The following is a 26,133-nucleotide window of genomic DNA, read 5'->3' on the forward strand; positions in this document are numbered from 1 at the left end:
GAGAGAGAGAGAGAGAGGGGCAGGGAGAGAGCGAGAGAGGGAGAGAGAGGGGGACAGGGAAAGAGAGAGAGGGGGGACAGAGAGCGAAACGGAGAGAAAGGGAGAGAGAGAGCAAGAGAGATAGAGAGCGGGAGAGAGAGAGAGAGAGAGAAAGGGAGAGAGAGAGAGAGAGAGCGAGAGATGTTGACCACAGCTGCCGCCCAGCTCAGTACACTACCTATCTCTATCTGTAGCAGTAGGAATACCACTAGGTCTATTACCCTGGACCTGTGGCTGGGTTCAGGTCAGAGGCAGCGATGTTCAATTAAGCCCTGAGCTATTTGTGTGTGTACAGTGGTACTTTCTCCTGCGATTCTCCATTATGCCAACAATATTCCCTGTCATATTTGATTTGCAGGGCGATGCAGCAAGACTAGAGTGGTTCTGGGAGAGTGTCAGTCACGGCAGGAGGGAGGGAGGGAGGGAGGGCGGGAGGGAGGGAGGGAGGGAAAATAAGATTTGGTCATTGACTGCATCAGGGAGCTGAGCTGCATCATTGTCCTGTGCCGCCTGCGTTCGTTCTGAAATCACGTCAAGTAGAGGTACCATTATAATTATTGTCTGTGTGCTACTGGAGCAAATCAAGGCTTCTCTGTCTGTAGCTCGTTAATAAAATCTGAAGAATAACAATTACAAGCTATTACTTGAGAAAAGCAGCAGAAAAGCAATTGATACAGCTGGAATGCAGCCAAATAGCTTCCGCACCAATTAGAGTGCCATCTCATCGCCTCTCTTCTGCCTTTTCTTTTTACAGGAAATATTTGAGGGCAAACAACCTCAACCATCATTTGCATGGAGTGTCATTTTGCCGCAACCGATTAGATAGAAAGGGCCAAGTTCCTGCCCTCATAAAATAAAACATCTGGAGATGCCTTAACATATATTACCTATGTATTTATGCATGACTGTATTTATGCATGTCAATCCAGAGTGAGGGGAAAGGGATGCTCAGAGCACCTGAAATATCCAGGACCAATCAGTCAGGACCATTCATTTGCATGGCTCTATATGGTTTCTCTGCAAAGAGAACATGATGTTATCAAATTCTAGAATCAGCTTCCTTTGATGGCGAGCGTGTTTATTTGGGATGGGGAGGCAGGAGGGGGGGAGCGACATGTCTCGGAGACCGTGAATGACATGAACACCGGCACTGGGGAGCTATGGGGTTCTTAAGCGCTCCCTGAGCGGGGGGGGGGGGGGTGAGGAGGGGAGGGAAGGGAAGGGATTGAGAGGGAGGGAGGGAGGGAGGGAGCTGAGAGAGAGGGCTGGTGAGAGGGGGTGGAGAAAGAGAGAGAGACTGTCAGGATGGGTGTGATGGAGGAAGGAAGGAAGGGAGGGAGTGTTGGAGCTGAGAGAGTGAGGGATGCTCAGTGCTCAGTGCCCAGCATGACTCCCAGTCACACAGATTAGACATTCCCTGTGAAACAGCTTCCTCCTCTCAGTCTCTCAGCCTCATCACCTGACGAACAGACAGCCAGTCACACAGTAATGCTCCTACAGCCTCCCTGCCACCAGCAGGCTCCCTATGGCTGGCAGACTACAGCTGATGACCACGAGAAAGAACCCCCTGATGAAATACCGTAGTCTGTCTTCTCATCTGATCTCTTGGGGAGAATGTGAACGAAACCCATGCGACATGGCGTTATCTGACGGAGGATATAATAATCTGTTGACATAGAGTTTCGCAGAGTGATGTAAGCACATCAGCCTTTACTGACTTTGACTAGCCTGAATGTTGAACGTTATAAGTGGGCAGAGATTTAGTCATGTTTACATAACAAAAAGTACATTGTGATTTTGAATGATTTGAAATGTATTGCAACAATTGTAAATGGATGCAGACTGTTCTCAGAGATAGTGAAAAGAGGTTTTGACGTGTATTTAAACACCTCTGATTAACATACAAACACAACTAGGCATTTGACAGCTTCAGTAACACAATGCATACTGAAGCTAGAGTTGTAAAATCTTAATTTGAGCAGAACTTTCCTGCAATGCAATACATGTCAAACGTAGGGTTGTTGAGGTTTAAAATGAATTCTGAAGTTTGCAAATTTCCACTTTGAAATGTCAGACTTGTATCAAACCGTACAGAAAATGTTCATTAATTACAATCCACATAATAATTCAAATGTCCTGTTGCTGCAGGATTATTTTCCTGCTGTAGCAAAACTGGCTCAAATGAAGATGCTACATCTGCAACTGCAGCTCTGCTGACAACAAACCATTTACATTTTAACATGTAATTGCTGGTTTGTGATAAAACTAGCTCAGCAGAATACAAGTAGCCTAAAGGTCCTAGAACAAGTCTCCTTGCTCATTTTGTTGACAACCTTTTAATAAAACATGCCACCACATACAATTCATCTGAGACCTGCAATTTCCTCCTGCTTTGCATCGCTGGTAGCTACGGTTTCTAAAAATATTTTTACAAAATATTCCCCCATGCTGGAGCACCATGCCATAGTATTAACTACGAGGTCTGCAATCTCACCTTAATTGTGGATTATACACAGAAAGAAACAGCATGGAGAGGATTTAGAGAGCGAAGGAGAGGAGAGAGTGCGTGTCAGGGCCCTGCAGGCTGCAGCAGAGATGTGGAAACAGTGAACAACTCTGGCGCAGACTGCTGCTTTCATCATCTGGGAATTGATTCTGTGGGTTCGTGTCACAACAAGCAGAGATCAAACCGGAATTTGACACAACAAACTTGTCACTACTTCTGGTGCATTAAGCTTACTAATGAACAATAAAAATACCAATCAAATGATTTTGTCCTTTTTTTTCTCCCCACTTGGGGAGATTACACAAGGTACACATCCTCTCTGTGAGAACAAACATCTGACAGAGCGGAGGAGAAGCCCAACAGTCAGCCAGGTGCACTGCAATGGAGGTTATTCTTCTACAACACTTTGTTATTATTATCCAGAGTCTGGAAACAGATCAGGAATGTGTCAGATCTTGACCAATGGCCAGCACAAAACAGTTTATCTACAACCAATTAACCTCTGGTGAAGTGTTGCCAGTGACACCGTAACGGCTCCAGATCTGGCACCAGCCAGCCCAGCCAGCCAGCCCAGCCAGCCATCTCCCGCAGACCCAATCAAATGTGGGTGAAGAGTGAAGAGACTCTATCGTTAGGGCCACATCATGGACTGACCAGGGAAAGCTGTGGGCCCTGGGCCTCTGTTAGGGCCCTGCTCAACTCTATAGTAGCTCTGGTCCTGGTCCAGCCATGTGTTGAACAGAGACCTGTACAGTACCTCTGGTCAATAAGTAATGTGTGGAAGAGAGAGAGAGAGAGAGAGAGAGAGAGAGAGAGAGAGAGAGAGAGAGAGAGAGAGAGAGAGAGAGCTGCTGTTGGACAGCCCAGTGTTTCAGTGTTACTGTGTTGACATAGTGATGAGGCTTTCTGCCAAACAACTGCAAGCAAGACCAAGCAGGGGAGAGGAGAGGAAAGAAGAGGACTCCCTTTCTCTCTCTCTCTCTCTCTCTCTCTCTCTCTCTCTCTCTCTCTCTCTCTCTCCCTAACTCGCCCTCTCTCCTTCTCCTCCATTCCTCATATGATGACAACTCTTATTGGACAGAGAAAAATATCCCCCTGCCTCCCTCTACCAATACCACACATGTTCCATAAACAAAGATAAAAGAGTACATATAATTAAGCCCTGCCTAGCAAAACGTCTGGAAAGCAGAAAACCTTTGGGCGAGCAGCATTTTGCAGTCACGGTCAGTTAGAGCTCTCCCTGTGGGCAACACAGCTCTGCTCTGGTTCTCTCTTTATAAGGACTAATCTGAATGGCTGGCAAGAGATGGGGGAGTACCAGAGGCATGATGAATCTGCTCTGATGGATGAAGGGAACGGAGTCTAAACTCTGGTGTCCAAATACCCAGCGCGCCTTAGACCTTCTGTCTGAAGAGCCAACTAGGTTCACCTAGCCACATAATAATACACACAGGCACAAACGACCTGAGAACACAACAGGAATGTGTGGCCACAGCACTGAACGGAATGATTGAGAAAGCTTCTTCTAGTTTCCCCAACGCACAAGTGGTTATCTCCACCCTGCTACCACGAAGACTTCCACCCTGCTACCATACAGCGGGTAAACGCAAGTATTTCCCGTGACTGTGCCTCAAAGCCAAATGTTTTCCTGACCCACCACTCCACCCTGGACTTGAACATCCTCTATGACCAGATCCACCTATACAAGGCAGCAGTGCCCACCTTTTCCCATACTCTAAAGGACATCACTCTCAAACGCAGCCCCAACACAGGGATAACAGATCAATAGACACCCGCCCAGCGAGGAGAGGACCAACATCCAGACCACAACACCACCGACCACGTACACACCCCCACCCCAAGCAATCAACACCCCCCCAAGTCAACCATGCCCACACCCATTTTAGGCCCCCTCAGATCAGACCTATGCTCCTCCTGCCCTCCCCATGCACCCCACCCCCGCCAAGAGGGCCTCAACATGGAAGTCACACACGCCCAGGCAGTGAGCGGGTAAACAGGCCCGACCCCCACTCTTACACTAACCCAAGCCAATGGCATGTCCCAGATGCTCAGCAGGCTCTGCTCACACTTACTGGCCTGAGGCCAAACCACACGACCAACAACACTGGACACTTTATGGAACACAAAGTCTTCACTATCTCATCCTGGAATATCCCAGGTCTGAGGTCATCTGCATTTGGCCTAAAGAGCAGGAATCCTGGACTTGCTCAAAAAATCTGAAATACAGACATTGTCATCCTACAAGAAACCTGGTATAAAGGAGACGGACCCACTGGTTGCCCTCTAGGTTACAGAGAGCTGGTAGTCCCATCCACCAAACTACCAGGTGTGAAACAGGGAAGGGACTCAGGGGGTATGCTAATTTGGTACAGCGCAGACCTTACTCACTCCATTAAATTAATCAAAACAGGAACATTTTACATTTGGCTAGAAATTCAAAAGGAAATGATCTCAACAGAGAAAAATGTCCTCCTGTGTGCTACCTATATCCCCCCACTAGAATCCCCATACTTTAATGAAGACAGCTTCTCCATCCTGGAGGGGGAAATCAATAATTTCCAGGCCCAGGGACATGTACTAGTCTGTGGCGACCTAAATGTCAGAACCGGACAATAACCTGACACCCTCAGCACACAGGGGGACAAACACCTGCCTGGAGGTGAAAGCATTCCCTCCCCCATTTGCCCCCCCCCCCCCCCCCCCCCCCCCCCAGGTACAACTATGACAGCATAACCAACGAAAATGGGTCACAACTCCTGCAGCTCTGTCACACGCTGGGTATGTACATAGTCAATGGTAGGCTTCGAGGGGACTCCTATGGTAGGTACACCTATAGCTCATCTCTTGGCAGTAGTACTGTAGACTACTTTATCACTGATCTTAACCCAGAGTCTCTCAGAGCATTCACAGTCAGCCCACTGACACCCTTATCAGACAACAGCAAAATCACAGTCTACTTGAGCAGAGCAATACTCAATCATGAGGCATCAAAGCCAAAGGAACTGAGTAACATTAAGAAATGCTATAGATGTAGTTTGGAAATGCTAAGGAATGTAGTTTGGAAACCTACCAAAAAATGATTAGGCAACAACAAATTCAATCCCTTCTAGACAACTTCCTGGATAAAACGTTCCACTGTAATAGTGAAGGTGTAAACTTGGCAGTAGAAAATCTTAACAGTATATTTAACCTCTCAGCTTCACTATTAAATCTAAAAATCTCAAATAGAAACCCAAGAAAATGAACAACAATGATAAATGGTATGATGAAGAATGCAAAAATCTAAGAAAGAAATTGAGAAACCTGTCCAACCAAAAACATTGAGACCCAGAAAACCTGAGTCTATGCCTTCACTATGGTGAATCACTAAAACAATACAGAAATACACTACAGAAAAAGAAGGAACAGCACGTCAGAAATCAGCTCAATGTAATTGAAGAATCCATAGACTCTAACCACTTCTGGGAAAATTGGAAAACACTAAGCAAACAACAACATGAATAATTATCTATCCAAAATGGAGATGTATGGGTAAACCACTTCTCCAATCATTTTGGCTCTATAACAAAGAACAAACAGCAAAAACATTTACATGATCAAATACAACTCTTAGAATCAACTATTAAAGACTACCAGAACACACTGGATTCTCCAATTACCTTGAATGAACTACAGGACCAAATAAAAAACCCTCCAACCCAAAAAGGCCTGTGGTGTTGATGGTATCCTCAATGAAATGATCAAATATACAGACAACAAATTCCAATTGGCTATACTAAAACTCTTTAACATCATCCTTAGCTCTGGCATCTTCCCCAATATTTGGAACTAAGGACTGATCACCCCAATCCACAAAAGTGGAAACACATTTGACCCCAATAACTACCGTTGGATATGTGTCAACAGAATCCTTGGGAAAATCCTCTGCATTATCATTAACAGCAGACTCGTACATTTCCTCAGTGAAAACAATGTCAAATTGTCTCTTTACCAAATTATCGCACAACAGACCATGTATTCACCCTGCACACCCTAATTGACAAACAAACAAACCAAAACAAAGGCAGTCTTCTCGTGCTTTGTTGATTTCAAAAAAGCCTTAGACTAAATTTGTCATGAGAGTCTGCTATAGAAATTGATGGAAAGTGGTGTTGGGGTAAAAACATACGACATTATAAAATCCATGTACACAAACAACAAGTGTGTGGTTAAAATAGGCAAAAAACACACACATTTCTTCCCACAGGGATGTGGGGTGAGACAGGGATGCAGCTTAAGCCCCACCCTCTTCAACATATATATCAAAGGATTGGCGAGGGCACTAGAAAAGTCTGCAGCACCCGGCCTCACCCTACTAGAATCTACTAAAAGGAACATCAAATTCAACATACCAATTAGGATCTGGCGGAAAATACTTGAATCAGTTAAAAACCCTGTTGCCCTTTATGGTTGTGAGGTCTGGGGTCCGCTCACCAACCAAGAATCACACCAAATTGAGACTCTGCATGCAGAATTCTGCAAAAATATCCTCTGTGTACAACGTAGAACACCAAATAATGCACGCAGAGCAGAATTAGGCCGATACCCGCTAATGATCAAAATCCAGAAAAGAGCCTTTAAATTCTACAACCACCTAAAAGGAAGCAATTCCCAAACCTTCCATAACAAAGCCATCACCTACAGAGAGTTGAACCTGGAGAAGAGTCCCCTAAGAAAGCTGGTCCTGGGGCTCTGTTAACAAACACAAACAGACCTCACAGAGACCCAGGACAGCAACACAATTAGACCCAAACAAATCATGAGAAAACAAAAAGATAATTACTTGACACATTGGAAATAATTAACAAAAAACCTGAGCAAACTAGAATGCTATTTGACCCTAAACAGAGAGTACACAGTGGCAGAATACCTGACCACTGTGACTGACCCAAACTTAAGGAAAGCTTTGACTACCTGTATGTACAGACACAGTGAGCATAGCATTACTATTGAGAAAGGCCACCGGAGGCAGACCTGGCTCTCAAGAGAAGACAGGCTATGTGCACACTGCCCACAAAATGAGGTGGAAACTGAGCTGCACTTCCTAACCTTGCCCAATGTATGACCATATTAGAGACACATAATTCCCTCAGATTACACAGATTCACAAAAATTTGAAAACAAACCCGATTTTGGTAAACTCACATATCTACTGGGTGAAATACCACAGTGTGCCATCACAGCAGTAAGATGTGTGACCTGTTGTCACAAGAAAAGGTCAACCAGTGAAGAACAAACACCATTGTAAATACAATCCATATTTATGCTTATTTATTTTCCCTTTTGTACTTTAACCATTTGTACATCGTTACAACACTGTATATATATATAATATGACATTTGTAATGTCTATTCTTTTGGAACTTCTGTGAGTGTAATGTTTACTGTTTATTTTGATGTTTTTTTCACATTTGTATATTATCTACTTCATTTGCTTTGGCAATGTTAACATATGTTTCCCGTGCCAGTAAATCCCCTTGAATTGAATTGAGAGGGGTGGATTTGAGAGGTAGGGAGAGAGCAGAGAGAGAGAGAGAGAGAGAGAGAGAGAGAGAGAAAGAAAGACAGAGAGAGACAGAGAGACACAGAGAGAAAGACAGAGAGACAGAGAGAGACACAGAGAGAGAGAGGTAGAGACAGAGAGAGGGGTAGAGAGAGAGCAGAGAGAGGTAGAGAGAGAGAGGTAGAGAGAGGTAGAGAGAGGTGCTCACTGCCCACAAAATGAGATGGAAACTGAGCTGCACTTCCTAACCTCCTGCCCAATGTATGACCATATTAGAGATACATATTTCCCTCAGATTACACAGATCCACAAAGAATTCGAAAACAAATCCAAATTTGAAAAACTCCCATATCTACTGGGTGAAATTCCACAGTGTGCCATCACAGCAGCAAGATTTGTGACCTGTTGCCACGAGAAAAGGGCAACCAGTGAAGAACACACGCCATTGTAAATACAACCCATATTTATGCGTATTTATTTTATCTTGTGTCCTTTAACCATTTGTATATTTTAAAAACACGGTATATATATATATATATATAATATGACATTTGTAATGTCTTTACTGTTTTGAAACCTCTGTATGTGTAATGTTTACTGTTAATTTTTGTTGTTTTTCACTTTATATATTCACTTTGTATGTTGTCTACCTCACTTGCTTTGGCAATGTTAACACATGTTTCCCATGCCAATAAAGCCCTTGAATTGAATTGAATTGAATTGAGAGGTAGAGCGAGGTAGAGGTAGAGAGAGGTAGAGAGGGAGGTAGAGAGGTAGAGAGAGAGACAGAGAGCGAGAGAGAGAGAGAGAGAGAGATCGAGAGAGAAAGAGAGAGAGAGAGAGAGAGAGAGAGAGAGAAAGAGAGAGAGAGAGAGAGAGAGAGAGAGACAGAGAGACAGAGAGAAAGAAAGACAGACAGAAAGAAAGACAGACAGAGAGATAGAGAGAAAGACTGAGAGAGAGAGAGAGAGAGAGAGAACATCCTGCTCTATCCCTATACTCTCAGTGGGGGACTCAATTCTCTCCACAGTCCCACTGCTAGCGGACAGGCATCAGCGCCAGCTATCAGCTAATTTACATGCCCTGTTATCTGGAACCCAGCATCACACCTACCCCTGACTGACTGTAGTGACTTCATCTTTTCCTGCCTAACTTACAGTGGGGTGATAGAATAACTTGTCTTTTCTATAACAGCTTCTAGAGGTTTACATTTAAATCTCAAACCAGGATCGGTGTCCATGGCTGAGCTGCCCTCTCTTTTACCAGAGGAGAATAATATCTGAATCGGATTTCACACAGCTGATGAAACCGCTTGCAGGGGGAGAGTGAGAAATCGGACAAAGTGCAACATGACTACAAGCCTCTCATTCATCAGCTAATGCCTCTCTCTCTCTCTCTCTCTCTCTCTCTCTCTCTCTCACTCTCTCTCTCTCACTGTATCTCTCTCTCGCTCTCTCTCTCACTGTCTCTCTCTCACTGTCTCTCTCTCACTCTCTCTCTCACTGTCTCTCTCTCTCTCTCTCTCTCTCTCTCACTCTCTCTCTCTCTCTCACTGTATCTCTCTCTCTCACTCTCTCTCTCACTGTCTCTCTCTCTCTCTCTCTCTCTATCTCGCTTTCTCTTCAAAGAGGTTTAGTGCTGCTCCGTTTATTGACTTGGTTTCGTAAGCAGCACTATGTCAGGCTAACAAGTATCAAAGGACATGAACATCTACGCAGGCACTCAAAATGACCTTGGTGATATAAATAAACAATGTTTTAAAACCGCTTAATGTCCTAAATGAATGTGTGAAATAAGACTTCCAACTTACTGGGGGAATTTGGACATGAATTGGGCATCAACTATGGCCTCCTCCTCTGATCCCTCCATGCAGAAAGGGTGTAGGGTTTTAATTTCCCTACAAAGATAGATACAGTAGGGCTGGTCAGTTTATAACATTCAGTTAATGAGCAGGTGGATAAATAGCATGTGTAGACTGTAAAGTACCAACGACTTCCAATGAAGGATCTGTAAATATAATGTACATGTTAATAATATCTACTTAGGTACATGGGAATTGAAAAATAAGTCAGCATTGATAGGAGTTTTCAGTGCATGTGAGACGTCTCCAACTGCTCAATAATATCACACAGTATAGCCCAAGTACAGTAAAAACAGTCTACTTGTTGACATTTCTACCTGGAATAAAGCATGGTATGTCAGTTCAGTTCCTCTCTGGACAACTCAAGGTTTGACTCTCTCTCTCGATCTCTCCTGAAGACATCCTGAGGGTAGGTAGACAGGACTGAACCCTGAGGTGTCAGTAAAAGAGTTTATGTGTGTGTGCGCGTGTGTGCGCCTGCGCATGTGTGTGTGGTGTGTGTGTCGGTGTGTCGGTGTGATGACAGTATACATTCACATTGCCTTTCAGAATAATCAACAGCTCAACTATATCAACTGCCATCCTATTCTGGACGTATTTCTACACATCTTCAAGTCCCACTCCTCCTGCTGCTTCCTCTGACTGAGCTATTTAACCTCTTTACAAAGCTTCCAATGATTTCCTTTACCTTTTTTATAAAAAAATATGAAAAAAGTCCCTTCTTTAATTTGTTGAATATTTTTTAATGCGTTTTTAAATAAAGTCAAACTTAATATTCAACCAGCCAGCTTATCAATGTTTCTTTGCAAAGCAGGCCATAAATATTAATGAGTCCTCCGCTCAGACCTGAAAGGGCCGGCTGTGCATCGTCTTTCTCCGCTAAGAAAGGGGGTTTATCACAAATAAAAAACCCTGGGTAATTTTTCACAGAAATAATTGCCCTGCATGTGGTAAATGGTGTTATTTTCTGGTATTTAAAACTTTGGCAGGGTTCCGTGTGTAGTGATTTGCTGGCTGAGGCTAATGCTGGCAACCAGACCGGGAAAGGGAGAGCAGACTGAACTGGGCTGGACTGGGCTGGACTGGGCTGGACTGGGCTGGGCTGGGCTGGACTGGGCTGGGCTACCTCCACACGTGTCAGAGGGGTAACCACAAAACCAACTGAAAGGCTTTAAAGTAGAAAAACACTGTGAGCCGTTACCTTACCGTAGCTGGGGCCTGGGCTGGGCTGGCCACTATGTTACTGTAAAGTCAAAGTATGTTTGTGGTATGGAAAACATGGTCCTCAACATCACTAGCTGTAAGAGTCATGAGGTTTCTGAACTCCATGTCAAATTAGTGAAGACGTCAAACACGGCAGGGTCTCCTGTTCAGAAGAGCACTTTGCGCGCGGTGGGGGGCGTTCAGCAAGCCACCGTTTAGCTGTTTAAATCACAACACAGCAGCGAGCCAGTCTGTGGCTGACTGACTGAATATACAGTACTGTATTTTGACTGAACTTCTCAGCTCTACACTGTGAGGTGTCTCAGGACTGGGAAGGAGCAGAGCAAAGAGAGTTGTTTTCCTGGAGGATCACAAACTCCTCCGTATACAGTAAACACTGCGATAAGGACCAGGCATCCCAGTAAAGTGTTAGACTTTGTCCAAAATGGCACCCTATTCCCTATATACAGTAGTGCACTACTTTTGACCAGAGCTCTATTGGCCTATAAAGGAAATAGGGTGCCATATGGGAGGATTCCTTATACCAGGGGTGGGCACCTGGCGACCCTTTTCTAGTTCCGCGGATCAATTTCTGGCTTAGGGCCCCCAAAATGCTAGGGCCGGCACTGAATGCATGTGTGGGTATGGATGTGGGTACGCAGACCCACAAGTCACTGTGGCTGCTCATGAGATCCGTTTTTTGTGGCCTCCACCCCCATCAAAGTTGCCCATCCCCAAGTCTGTTCAGGAACATTGGGAGCTATAAGCTCTTTTCCCAGCTAGTCTCAGCTGGAGAGAGAGAGACTGATGGAAAGTCCAGACGTATAAGAGCATTTAGTCAACACTGCTGTTCCTGTTAGAACGGTGGGACGAGATCAACACAACACACAGTTCAGACTGCATGATCTGGATTCACTACAAGAGACACACTCACTCTCTCTCACACACACACACACACACGCACGCACGCACGCACGCACGCACACACACACACACACAGACACACACACACACACACACACACACACACACACACACACACACACACACACACACACACACACAGAAGTGCAAAAGCAATGACCTTGACTGAATGGAATACTAAATACTGACTGAAATAATAACAGGGAAGAGGAGCAGAAGAAATACTAAGAGAAGCGATGGGGAGAGACGAGTGACAAGACAATCATGATATTTAATGATGGCAAGGCAACACAGAGAGGCCCAAGCCAAATAATGGTGGGAAGAAGAGAATCAAAGTATGGCTCTAATCGCAATTAGTGTGAGTGTGACCATTTTGACTTTCTCCATCCCTAACTACACTATTCTATTCAGTCTGTTGAGTTGCCAATTTGTCCTTGATTTCAGATGGGGATCAGGAGTTGTGTGTAGTGTGGATGCTGCGTTGAGCACCACATCCAGGCAAAGGCTACGTCCCAAATGGAGCCTTGTTCCCTGCACAGGGCAGTACCTATGGGTCCTGGTCAAAAGTAGTGCACTAAATAGGGAATAGGGTGCCATTTGGGAGGCAGCCCAAATAATCAACTGATGGGGCCCCAAAATGTCCAAATCAGATGATTACAGCGTGTCGCTCCCAGAGGCCTCTCAGCCAAACCTTTATTGCTCCTCCTGACCCCTCTGATTTTCATTAGAGATATCCATTTTGAAATAAAGAGTGGAGGTAAGGTACACAGACTGCTCTGTCTGTGCGTGTTCAATTTCCTGTTGGTTTGGAGGATTCAAGGGGAAAACAAGAGGTGTGATAAGTAGACTACCTCAGCATCCATCCAGCTATCTGGTGACCTGGTCCCTGGACGTATCCCAAATGTCACTCTATTCCCTATGTGGTGCTCTAAAGCCTATAGGGGCCTATAGGGCTCTGGTCAAAAGTAGTGCACTATAAAAGGAATAGGTTGACATTTGGGACACACACTCTGTCTGTGCAGCACAGCAGAACCCTAATATTGCCCAATATGGAATATGACACCAGGCTAGGGTAATGATTACCCTACCACCACTGTATAAGAAAAAAATATGTTCAAAGTAACAAAATGATTTTTTGGAGTCCCTTATAGAGAGGTAAAGAGGAATATACTACAGCAACAACTTGTGGATTCTCTCGATATGGTTGAAGGGTAGGAAAAATTGAGAAGGTGATAAGATGGTGTCCTTTCCAAAATGAGTTTATGTTCTGATGTAAATCTTCTCCTTCAACCATAAATCAAGGGTATTAAACATGACTGTATGCAGCTGGACTGAGTTTTCCATTAGTGTATACCTGCAGCAGGGCATTTTAACCCCTGTGTTTCCAAGTGTGCGTCTCAAATGGCACCCTATTTCCTATATAGTGCACTATTTTTGACCAGGGCCCATGTGGCTCTGTTTGAATGTAGTGCACTATATATGGGAATATGTTGCTATTTGGGACGCACAATATAGGTAATATGTTGCCATTTGGGAAATAGGCATGATTTCAGATTTTCCAGACCTGGTTGGAGGCATTTATTTGCCCAATAAGCCTGCTTATGAAATATATCTGAATGACCAATTTTGCATAAAGCTGCAATTCCTCTACAAACTAAGTTTACTTTTACGGTACTAGGAGTTTTGATACACCGTATAAGCAGCTATATGGCAAACATTCTGAAAACAAGCTCTGCAGACTGCAATGTGACACGCATTGGGACAAAAGATAACTACACTATGACAATTCACAACATGTTACAGGAACTACTTCCACTGTAACATACGACTTGGTGTCATTGGCTATCAATATATAAATATCTGAGTATGACAACGATGTGAACATGTTCAATATTCAACAACTCCAGAGCCCCCTGGGCCCTCTGAGGCCTCCTTCTTCCCTTAATCATGTTGAGTTTCCATTTCCACTCCAGCCTGAAACGACTAGGAGAGTTAAACCTCCAGGAATTTCAGAGAAACCACTCATTACCACATCCAAATTGTTTTGTGGGCATGAAAAGGACAGTATTTATTGAACTGCTTCTCTGTGGCTGAGAGGAGGAACTGAGCAGCAGCAGCAGTAAAAAGTGAAATGTGCTGTTATGTTCAGTGCCTTCAGAAAGTATTCACACCCCTTGGCTTATTCCACATTTTGTTGTGTTACAGCCTGAATTCAAAGTGGATTAAATACATGTGTTTTCTAACCCATCTACACACAACATCCCATAATGAAAAAGTGAAAACATGCTTTTAGACATTTTTGCAAATGTATTGAAAATTAAATAGAGAAATATCTAATTTACATAAGTATTCACATCCCTGAGTCAATACATGTTAGAATCACCTTTGGCAGCAATTACAGCTGTGAGTCTTTCTGGGTAAGTCTGTAAGAGCTTTGCACACCTGGATTGTACAATATATTTGCACATTATTATTTATTGGTTGTTGATCATTGCTAGACAGCCATTTTCAAGTCTTGCCATAGATTTTCAAGTAGATTTAAGTCAAAACTGTAACTCGGCCCCTCTGGAACATCCATGTCATCTTGGTGAGCAACTCCAGGGTATATTTGGCCTTGTTTTTTTAGGTTATTGTCCTGTGTCTGGAGGAAAGCAGACTGAACCAAGTTTTCCTCTCGGATTTTACCTGTGCTTAGCTCCCATTCTGTTTCTTTTTTTATCCTGAAAAACTCCCCAGTCCTTAATGATAACAAGCATCCCCATAACATGATGCAGCCACCACTATGCTTGAAAATATGGAGAGTGGTACTCAGTAATGTGTTGTATTGGATTTGCCAAAAAGTTAATTGCTTTGCCAAATGTTTTGCAGTATTACTTTAGCGCCTTGTGAAACAGGATGTATGTTTTGGAATATTTGTATTCTGTAGAGGCTTCCTTCTTTTCAATTAGGTTAGTATTTTGGAGTAACCACAATGTTGTTGATCCATCCTCAGTTTTCTCTGATCACACTCATTCAACTCTGTAACTCTAAGTAACTAAGTCACCATTGGCCTTATGGTGAAATCACTGAGCGGTTTCCTTCCACTCGGGCAACTGAGTTAATAAGGATGTATCTTTGTAGCGACTGGGTGTATTGATACAGCATCCAAAGTGTAATTTAATAACTTCATCATGCTCAAAGCGATATTCAATGTCTTTTTACTCATTTACCAATAGGTGCCCTTCTTTGAAAGGCATTAGAAAACCTCCCTGGTCTTTGTGGTTGAATCTGTGTTTGAAATTCACTGCTCGACTGGGGGACCTTACATATAATTGTGTGGGTGGGGTACAGAAATGAGGTAGTCATTAAAAAATCATGTTAAACACTATTATTGCACACAGAGTGAGTCCATGCAATTTATTATGTGACTTGTTCAGCAAAGTTTTATACCTTTATACCTTAAGTTTTATAACTTATTTAGGCTTGTCGTAACAATGGGGTTGAATACTTATTGACTCAAGACATTTTAGCTTTTCATTTTTAATTCATTTGTAGAAATTTCCAAAAACATCATTCCACTTTGACATTATGGGGTATTGTGGGTAGGCAGGTGACATAAAATCTCAATATAATCCATTTTAAATTCAGGCTGTAACACAACAAAATGTGGACAAAGTCAAGGAGTGTGAATACTTTTCTGAAGGCACTGCATATTCTAATTAGCTGCAAAGCAATAGATTCCTTGCTAGCATGTTAAATCTGCTACATGACAGTGTAATTTGACTCCTTAAAAGGATTATGCAAATGACCGCTCATCACTGCTCGACAAGACGGAGAAAGAAGACAGATGATTTATGCACAACGCACCTTTCAGGAGATATCTAGAGGGGCTAATCACCTGAACCATGGAGTTTTATGTTTTATAGCTATACTCGGGATGGGTTCAAGCTTGTTTACATTGTCTCTACACATCCTCAAGCATTTACAACTATCATTTCTTAATTTCCAGAAACATACAGTTCATTTCATGTTAGAATTGTCCCACCACTACGGCTCGATGTGAAATCCAAGAAGGTCAAATTTACACAATACAGCTCATTTTAATATTTTGTTTTTCAAACATATTTTGCATAAACAGAATTGTTTCGCTTTCAGTTGAAATCTCTATGCAGAGAGAAAAGAGCTTGAAATGTTTAGGGGGCTGAAAACTCTTTCCTTTGAGGAGAGTGAGTTATTCAAGTCTGTGAGAAGTCTAGGTACTACTTTCTAAATTGGGCTTCTATGACTCTGTTGTTAGTTGATTGATGCTGCTATTGCACTCTGGGCCAGAGTCTAAACGCATTACCGGTCGCTCTATTTGTTTGTTCCTGTTCACTGTGTTGCTTTACCCCTTATTTTTAACATACTCATCAAGATTTATATCATTTGTTACAAGTAAGTCAAATCCATACTAAGAAAAGGGGAAGTTATGGTTGGAAGCAGAGTAGTAAATTGTTAAATTTTTGCAGGTAATCTAAATGCAAACTAGCAGCAACTTATCATGAGAATGGATTTCTCCACCATCTGGTCCAATAACAGGGGATTTGTCTAGTGGCAAGCAGAGAATAGAATGATGGGAGAAAGATTAGCAGGCAAGTCCTACAGTTGGATAAAATGTCTTTTGTGCAAACGAGAACAGATGACGCCTTAACAATTACACCTGTCAAAAACTCCAGAAAGCAATCCATCTCTGGGCAGCTCAGCTGAAAACCATGGCTGGGCTACTTTATAGCAAAACAATATTTTTAAACAATTGCCAGCACAACATTTTGATCCATGACAAGCTCTGGAAGTCACATTTCACTTTCAATGCGTAACCAGAAGCAACGTGGACCCCTACTATTCAGTGGTAAGTACAACAAATGCAGAATGTCTAAAGTGGAGAGGAGGAGGGAGATAGGAGGCACTGCTCTGTGTGTGTGTGTGTGTGTGTGTGTGTGTGTGTGTGTGTGTGTGTGTGTGTGTGTGTGTGTGTGTGTGTTTATGGTGTTTGGTTGCGACAGGGTGACAGAGCATGTCGTTTTCTGGCTATGGATGTGTGTCGAGTAGGATCGAAGCCAAGCTGCTTCGGCTGCTCCTCTGTGTGTGTGTGTGTGTCGTGGTGTGTGTGTGTGTGTGTGTGTGTGTGTGTGTGTGTGTGTGCGTGTGTGTGTGTGTGTGTGTGTGTGTGTGTGTGTGTGTGTGTGTGTGTCGCCAAAGTCCTCTTGGCCTATGAAAGCTGTCCTTTATACACCAGTCCTGCTCTGAGCTATCAAAGAGGGGTTGTTAACTATTTATCTTGTCCATCTCCCTAGAAATAAAACTTCAAACACAATGTTCAATTGGCAAATACAAATAGACAGAGACAGAAAAAGTGTCAACTGAATTGAATTCTGTGTTATTCTGCCCAGTCCACACAACATCTTGTTGTTCTTGAGGTTTGGGATTGGATTCATGGTATTTCTGCCAAAACAGAACAGTGTTTGGGACCTTTGCACTTGGATTGTGACCACAGCCCTAATCACGGCAGATTTGATGTATTCCGTTCCCGTTGCGGTAGTTTATACTCAACACAATATATCTCAATGTATAACACAAAAATAAATACAATAACAGACTGCATGCAGTATACTGGCAATAAATGGTTGAAAGGGACACACTGAATGGTTGAAAAAGAGTCAAGTCACCTAATGTGCAGTAACTGTAACACATGTGCAGAACTCATCAGGGATACTTCATACTGTACATGTGAGTGGATGTAGTCAGGACAGGAGTCATGAAAAACCACCAGGAGAAATGAGCTCCTCAAGTTGAATTTGGACAGGTACCAACCTCCCAAAGCCAACCTGCATGAGATCCCATTATGACAAGCAGGAAGAAAATCTGATCTGAGTCCCAAATGGCACCCTATGCCCTTTACAGTGCACTACTTTTGACCAGAGGTAATCAACCAAGATAAAGGTTTTCATAGCACAGATGCGTTTCAACACAAAACCGAATTTGCAGTGCATGACAAAATCCCATGACACATAGTGAGAAAAGTGAAAAAGGCATCATTGGTTCAAAAACAATTCAACAGATGATTTTTCTGACCCTTTTTTCCCCTCGTGCACCAACATGGTTCACTAAAGTGTGTAGCTGTGGTCTATGCTCCGGACCAGTACAGCCAAACTACTATTTCAACACAAGGACATTTGGTACTCACATGATGAGAATACCTTTACTTGTTTATGTGGTCCAGACAGAGAACAACATGGGCTGAAGTCTACAGAACCCTGTGATGTAGTGAGAGAAGAGAAGAGAAATGCTATTGACCCATAACCCCTCTGGGCCAAGCAAAGCCATTTAGTGAGCTCATTCCTAGAGAGACGGAGAGAGAGAATACAACATTCCAACTGTGCAGCACCTGTTCTCAGAGCTCCAGTGAATGTAATATCATGTAACTGTAAACACACACACAGGCCTCTTCTGGCCTTAGTGACTGTACAGCAGGGAACACCAGGACTCAATCTTGACCTTTATATTAAAGAGAAATAAGACGTTTCAGGGGCACAATGTGACCCTGATATGAAAATCCTTGGTAATTTACCGACTGGTTTGCCTGACTACCCAAACTTGCTCCGGCCAAAGCGCTAAACCACGGGCCACAGAAGTTAGTTTCTTCTCCACAACGAGTCTGGATTGAAGTACTTCGCTGACGATTTCTGGAATGCAAACACATTCTAACCGTTCAGATTGGTCCTAGAAACCGATGGGTTGGGCCAGAGCCAGAACACACGTGAGTAAAGTGGATTTTTGGCTTTGATACTCTGATTTGTTAGAGATGATCCAATCGCGGATGACTTTGTTTTGTGCAACACCCCTCAGTGTGACGTCACCACAAACCGCTGCTGTAAGTAGCGAACACAGAGCAGTGGAAGGATTCCGTTTGAGTTGTCAGGCAACCAACTGGTGACTGTCTGTGAGCGCCATTAAAAGTACAAGTTACAGCCCATTTGGTGATGTGCATCAGTACAAGATAAGGAGAGAGAGAGAGAGAGAGAGAGAGAGAGAGAGAGAGAGAGAGAGAGAGAGAGAGGGGCACTAGCTACAAACCTGTCACCAGTTCTTATTTAAAGTAGCCCAGCGATGCTCCCAGCTCCAAGAGAGGAGGAGAGCAGGGTAGAACCTTTACCTTCACCATGATCAATAATAAAAGGCATTTGTCCTTTCACGTGATGTATAATTATAACGCAGGACCAAGGTTATCCAGCCGCATATTATAAAGAGAGGAGCTACCGACAGCTACTCCACACAAGCATCTCAGGGCTCGTCTCAGGGTTGCTTGTTTTCTGCAGGCCAAAGCTGTTCAAACCAATTGCAGTTCGGTGTGAAAGCAGCAATCGGGGTCAGCGAGCAGGTCAGGAAGAAAGATATAGTGTATCGATTTCACGCGGTGAGCACAGAGCGGGGAGGAGAGGGGAGCAGGGGCAGACGTGGCGGGCTAGAGCGCGGCAGGATGGAGGGTGGAGGGGGCGCAGGCAGAGTCATGCCTCATTCCAATCAGAGAGGAGGGTTCAAAAGGCGAACGCTTTTCGGGCCGAATCATGATGAATTGGGGCCTGATGAGTTCTAGTGTGACTGTTCCACTGCTACACCCTGTATGAGGAGCCAGGAGGACCCGGTGTCTTCTACAAGCAGAGAAGATGCTGGGAGATTACAGCACACGTCAACATGTCAACTATTGCCGCAACGTAATGATGAAGACACAACTCCACACACAAGGAACACACGCACAGACACAGACTCCCTCTCCATCGACAACACACCACCACCAACCTGACACAACAAAACACCTAGTTATTCGGTTTGCTGGTCCACTAAAGCAGTAAACCAGCTTGGTGACAGACTATGATACAGGCCTGAGGAGTGGCCTATACGTTTTAGCCTGCTGGCTCACTGTTCTGTTTCTGCCTCATATCATGCTCAATAAACACATCTTAGGCCCAGAAAGCATAACGGGACTGAGAGAGAGCGAGTGATTAATCAAAGAGGCGTTAAACAACACTCAACTTTGGTAAATCATGTGGATGTCCACCACAACGCAGAAAGCCCTTCTAAATCTTCATCCCCCAGCACCTCTCTGATTCAGAGTTGGGTTGAATGCGAAAGACACATTTCGGTTGAATGCATTGTTGTTGTGCAACTGACTAGGTATCCCCTTTCCCTTCCCTCTCCCTCTCCTCTCCCTGGCCGCCAAGCTATAACTGACCCATTATTGATAATAATACAAAGTGTTTGCCTACCCACACACTAGACGGGGACGCTTATTTCCCATGCCTCTTAAATGCCCGGGCTAAAAGCAATGAGGGGAAGGCTTGTTTTTTTATTTTATCGTATTATGAAATATTCACAGTGGAGAATCGCAGTGGGGCCTGCTGAATTCACGACTCTGTTACTCACATGACGGATGACAACACCAGGGCACAGAGGACCCCCCCTCCCCCCAAACCTGCATGTCAGCAGCTTCACTGTATTGTTATGAACGCTTTACAAGTCATGCAATTACTAGTCATGCAACATGCACTGAGGACAGGCGGCAGGAGCGAACAATTACTAGTCATGCAACATGCACTGAGGACAGGCGGCAGGAACGAATAATTAATAGTCATGCAACATGCACTGAGGACAGGCGGCAGGAACGAACAATTAATAGTCATGCAACATGCACTGAGGACGGACGGCAGGAACAAATAATTAATAGTCATGCAACATGCACTGAGGACAGGCGGCAGGAACGAACAATTAATAGTCATGCAACATGCACTGAGGACGGACGGCAGGAACAAATAATTAATAGTCATGCAACATGCACTGAGGACAGGCGGCAGGAACGAACAATTAATAGTCATGCAACATGCACTGAGGACGGACGGCAGGAACAAATAATTAATAGTCATGCAACATGCACTGAGGACAGGCGGCAGGAACGAACAATTAATAGTCATGCAACATGCACTGAGGACAGGCGGCAGGAACGAACAATTACTAGTCATGCAACATGCACTGAGGACAGGCGGCAGGAACGAACAATTACTAGTCATGCAACATGCACTGAGGACAGGCGGCAGGAACGAACAATTAATAGTCATGCAACATGCACTGAGGACGGACGGCAGGAACAAATAATTAATAGTCGTGCAACATGCACTGAGGACAGGCGGCAGGAACGAACAATTAATAGTCATGCAACATGCACTGAGGACGGACGGCAGGAACAAATAATTAATAGTCATGCAACATGCACTGAGGACAGGCGGCAGGAACGAACAATTAATAGTCATGCAACATGCACTGAGGACGGACGGCAGGAACAAATAATTAATAGTCATGCAACATGCACTGAGGACAGGCGGCAGGAACGAACAATTAATAGTCATGCAACATGCACTGAGGACAGGCGGCAGGAACGAACAATTACTAGTCATGCAACATGCACTGAGGACAGGCGGCAGGAACGAACAATTACTAGTCATGCAACATGCACTGAGGACAGGCGGCAGGAACGAACAATTAATAGTCATGCAACATGCACTGAGGACAGGCGGCAGGAACGAACAATTAATAGTCATGCAACATGCACTGAGGACAGGCGGCAGGAACGAACAATTAATAGTCATGCAACATGCACTGAGGACAGGCGGCAGGAACGAACAATTAATAGTCATGCAACATGCACTGAGGACGGACGGCAGGAACAAATAATTAATAGTCATGCAACATGCACTGAGGACGGACGGCAGGAACGAACAATTACTAGTCATGCAACATGCACTGAGGACGGGCGGCAGGAACGAACAATTACTAGTCATGCAATATGCACTGAGGACGGGCGGCAGGAACGGTGGAGACGCATAGCAAGGCAAACCCTTGACAGATTGAGAAGCCATTTGCTGGATGTGACTGCTGCTCAATGCTCAAACCGCCAGCGTCCCAAATGGCACTCTATTCCCTATATGGTGCACAATTTTTGACCAGGCCAGGGCCCCTCTACAGGCAAGTGCGGAAATAGGCTGGGAGTGTGAGTTTCATCATTCTTTATCCCATGGTAGTGAAGTGTAGTACTCAGATGCTGTAAAAGGTGATTCAAGTCATATTTCAGAGATGAAGTAACAAAGGTGTTAATTTATGGAATAAAGGTAATGTGACAAAATGACTTTGTAAATAGACTGGTGGTATTCATAGCGCTACGTGAATGTGGCTTTAAGATGGCTTTCTCTATTCAAACAAGTATACAGATGCCGTATCTTAATTTGAGAGTTTGCTACAGCAGGAAATAATCCTGCAGCAACAGGATGTGTGAATTGTTGTGTGGATTATAATTCATTTAAATGTTTTGTTGGGGTTGATGCATTTTTTTGTTAGGGCAGATCAAGTCTGACAATTTAAAGTGGTAATTACAAACTTTAGAAGCCCTTTTAAACATTGAATACACTACAAGTTTGGATTCCATGCTGTAGAGGAAAATTCTGAGAAACAAAAGAGTGATCAAATTAAGATCCTACATCTGTACCTACGGTATGGCCTTTTTATCCCTCCTAATAACATAATTTTGCAACTGTTTTCAACTTGGTATTACACTACTATTGTAAAAGAAGATATATATGGTGTTATATCTGGTCTTATTCATGGCTCTCGCACATTTTTACAACATTAAGCTTTATCCATGAATCATTTCTGCATTACTTGTAACACTTTTATATAGGACTACAAACTTAAGGTACGGTAGATGGCCAGGCAGGGTGTGAAATACATGTGGGAGAGCGAGAGAGCCCAAAGGAGGAGAGGTGGAGAAGGCCAACACACTTGGCAGAGAGGAGGAGTGGGCATCAGTCCAAAAATGGATAAGAGGACAACCTTCCAGTAACAACAAAAATAATGAAATGAATGAGAAACGCTCTGGCCAGCGGATCCCAACCAAGCACACTTGAAAAGAGAAAATCCTTCAATACTGGACTGTTCTAGCGGAGAAAGCAACTCAAACAAAGGAGTATTTTCTAAATAAAAAAAATAACAGGGCATCGAGCTGACAACACCAGAAAGAAGCACAGCACCAGCAGCAAGGCCCAGAGTAAAATCAATACAAAGTGAAGGTATTACATCGTAGACACATCCGTGCCTGTTTTTCAGCCCACAAAAAATTACTTTTCCCAAGAGTGACTACCTACACTGATTGCAGCAGGATATGTTCGAATCTTAGCACTTAATCATAATGTAAACTGTTTATTTTTATATCTCAATATTGTTCCGATACAGTACTGCTGAATGGTCATCAAACAGACAGAGAGGAGGGTTGTGTAATTCTTAAGAAGAAGGAAGAGAATTCTTTCTTCTTTCATGAAAAGCAGGCACAAATCCTGGAGCTTCACTCAAAAAGGCCTGGTAATCCCCCCTTAAATCCCACAGGAAGGGATGAATAGGATACAGCACTCTGCTACCCAATCAGAGGGCAGGCTGACACCCGCAACATATCCTCCTGTTGCTACAGTGTCTGATCAGTAGAAGAAGAATGTATAAAATAGTCAGCGGACCTGTAGATTAGCTTAACTCATATGGAAATATATGTGACATTACCATAAGTGGCAAGCATTCCAATGCTGGGAAAATGATGAAGCAAGTGCTTGAAATACTGGCATGTCAATAATGGAAACTACAAAATGATCTAACTACTGTATGTGAGCTAGTGACATTTTGCCCTTCAGCAGTCTATGAATGTGCTGTTATTAACCTCCTGCCCAGTTTCTGTCAGAACTGTTTTGTGGCTTGCTGTAGACATGCCTGTGCGTGTGTGTGTGTGTGTGTGTGTGTGTGTGTGTGTGTGTGTGTGTGTGTGTGTGTGTGTGTGTATTCCCAGTCCCGCGGCCCAGATACACTCTACTCAGTTAGCCATTATGCAGTCTTGCTTTAGAAAATGAATGCATGCCACTCAGGTAGTCTATATCCAGCCAGCCCTGGGGGAACAGGGCCCAGTCAACCCCAAACCCCCTCTGTGTCTCTGGGCTGCTGGTCCCTGCCTGCTGGGGTGGGTGGGGTGGGGGTGGGGGGTGGGCAACACTGATTCGACACTGGACATGCTCCATCTCACCAGGACTTAATGGAGCTGGACATCACAGTTTATATCCGAAGGGTACACATCCTTCTGTATGTGTGTGTGTGTGTGTGTGTGTGTGTGTGTGTGTGAGAGAGAGAGAGAGAGAGAGAGAGAGAGAGAGAGAGAGAGAGAGAGAGAGAGCGAGAGAGAGAGAGAGAGAGAGAGAGAGAGAGAGAGAGAGAGAGATAGAGAGAGAGAGAGAGAGAGAGAGAGAGAGATAGAGATAGAGAGAGAGAGAGAGAGAGAGATAGAGAGAGAGAGAGAGAGAGAGAGAGAGAGAGAGAGAGAGAGAGAGAGAGAAAGAAAGTGAGGATGGCTTGTAAGAGAGAAAGAAGAAAGACAAGAAGACTGGGGGGGTGGAAGGTGAATTCATTATGCAGTGTGTACATGTATACTCTACCACATACTGATTTAAGTAAAACATATGACTGTATTTCGTTACATAATGTCACATGCAACCGCTACACATTTTGCACTTAATAACAAACGAACGCAGCTCCATCATTCCTGCATGAACATGCAGAAAGAGAGAGAGAGAGCAGAGCACAGTACCAACGCATGATGCACAGAGATAGCATAGCGATCCGTGGGATAACCATGACTTTAAGCGCACAGTGCGGAGTGATTCTTCACATCAATGATTTTCACAAGCCGTCACCCATAGAGGACGGGTGCCATTTCTCTTGCTTTGAGAAGGATCTTGATGGGGAGCCCATAACCATTAAGTTCCATTATAGAGCAAAAAGGCTGCCAGTTTATCTTCTGATCAATGCTGCTAGCTGTCAGACGGAGAGGGAGGCTGCAAAGAGACTATCTGACGGACACACCCAGGCAGCATCCCAAATGGCAACCTATTCCCCACATAGGGCTCTGGTCAAAAGTTGTGCGCCATCAAAAGTAGTGCACTATGTAGGGAGTAGGGTGCCATTGGGGACACACACGGTACTGTTGGAATAGGGCGGCCCTAGTCAGAACGGAATCAATCCAAATGAATCCATTTACACTGAGCAGCCTGTTATCAAACACACCGTCCTGTTTCTAGATACTGATAACCAGCGGCCAGGCTGCTGCACGACATCTTAGAGAGAACCAGCTTTCAATTCAGTACAAAATGCTCATCCAAATACTGTATGCTCGACAGTCATAAGGACGCAACGGAAATTCATTCCAAACTGTACTAGTACTGTATGAATATCTAAAGCAGATTAGATCCACTACAGATGTAGGGTCTTCATTTGAGCCAGTTTGCTGTTGCAGGAAAATGATCCTGCAGCAACAGGAAATGTGAATTAGAATTGCTTTAGATATTCATACAGTATAGACCTTTTTGTAGGGGTTGTTCCATTTTCCATTCGGGCAAATCAAGTCTGAAATGTCAAAATGTAAATTACAAACTTTAGAAGCTTCTTTAAATCTCAAATCCTCAGCAAATTCTCAACAGAAAAAGAGTGACCAAGTTAAAATCCCACATCTGTACTGTATTCTGTATGAACAACAGGGAGTTAAGAGTGAAATGGAAATTCATTCCAAACTGTTCTGGAAAGCAAGAGGGTATCTAGGGTAGGATCAGAGTAGTGGTACTGTTGTTAACGTCCTAGCAGGCAGGCAATAGCTGGTAGGTTAGCTAGGCTAGCTAACCCCCTGAATAGTGTCCCCCTCAGTAAGGACTTGGCAGGAGCTGCTACTTCCTTCAGTCTCTCCATCTGTTACCATCCAGCATTCCTTCAAAGTCAAGCAGGTTGCAACAGAAAGGCAACAATCCCGGCCGAGCCAGCAGCGTCTAGCACAATTAATCAAAAATGCCAGGCCGATAGTGATGCACAGAATATTTTGCAGAAGATCTTCAGGCAAAGTTTCAGCTTAAAGCAATGGAAAAATTGGCTAAATGCACTGCTCAGGAGACTAGAATA

The 26,133-nt window shown here is 43.9% G+C and overlaps 1 protein-coding gene and 1 long non-coding RNA gene across 9 annotated transcripts in view; one reads left to right on the forward strand and one right to left on the reverse strand.

The window, feature by feature from the left end:
- LOC110497688 (neuronal PAS domain-containing protein 3) overlaps positions 1–26,133 on the reverse strand; it is a 371,078-nt gene that overhangs the window by 300,103 nt on the left and 44,842 nt on the right. For 4 of the 8 annotated variants that reach the window (XM_036954671.2, XM_036954670.2, XM_090211029.1 and 1 more), the window contains one exon: positions 9,919–10,005. The exons of the other annotated variants lie outside the window; for them this stretch is intronic. In XM_036954671.2, the coding sequence (XP_036810566.1) occupies positions 9,919–10,005 (87 nt within the window). The remainder of the gene's footprint in view (positions 1–9,918; positions 10,006–26,133) is intronic. 8 annotated transcript variants of the gene reach the window in all.
- The window catches only part of LOC149975193 (uncharacterized), a 356,113-nt gene that overhangs the window by 97,378 nt on the left and 232,602 nt on the right, over positions 1–26,133 (forward strand). The window lies entirely within an intron of this gene.

The sequence above is a fragment of the Oncorhynchus mykiss genome, chromosome 19 (genome assembly GCF_057628025.1).
Source record: "Oncorhynchus mykiss isolate SJ-2025 chromosome 19, ASM5762802v1, whole genome shotgun sequence".
Lineage (NCBI taxonomy): Eukaryota > Metazoa > Chordata > Actinopteri > Salmoniformes > Salmonidae > Oncorhynchus > Oncorhynchus mykiss.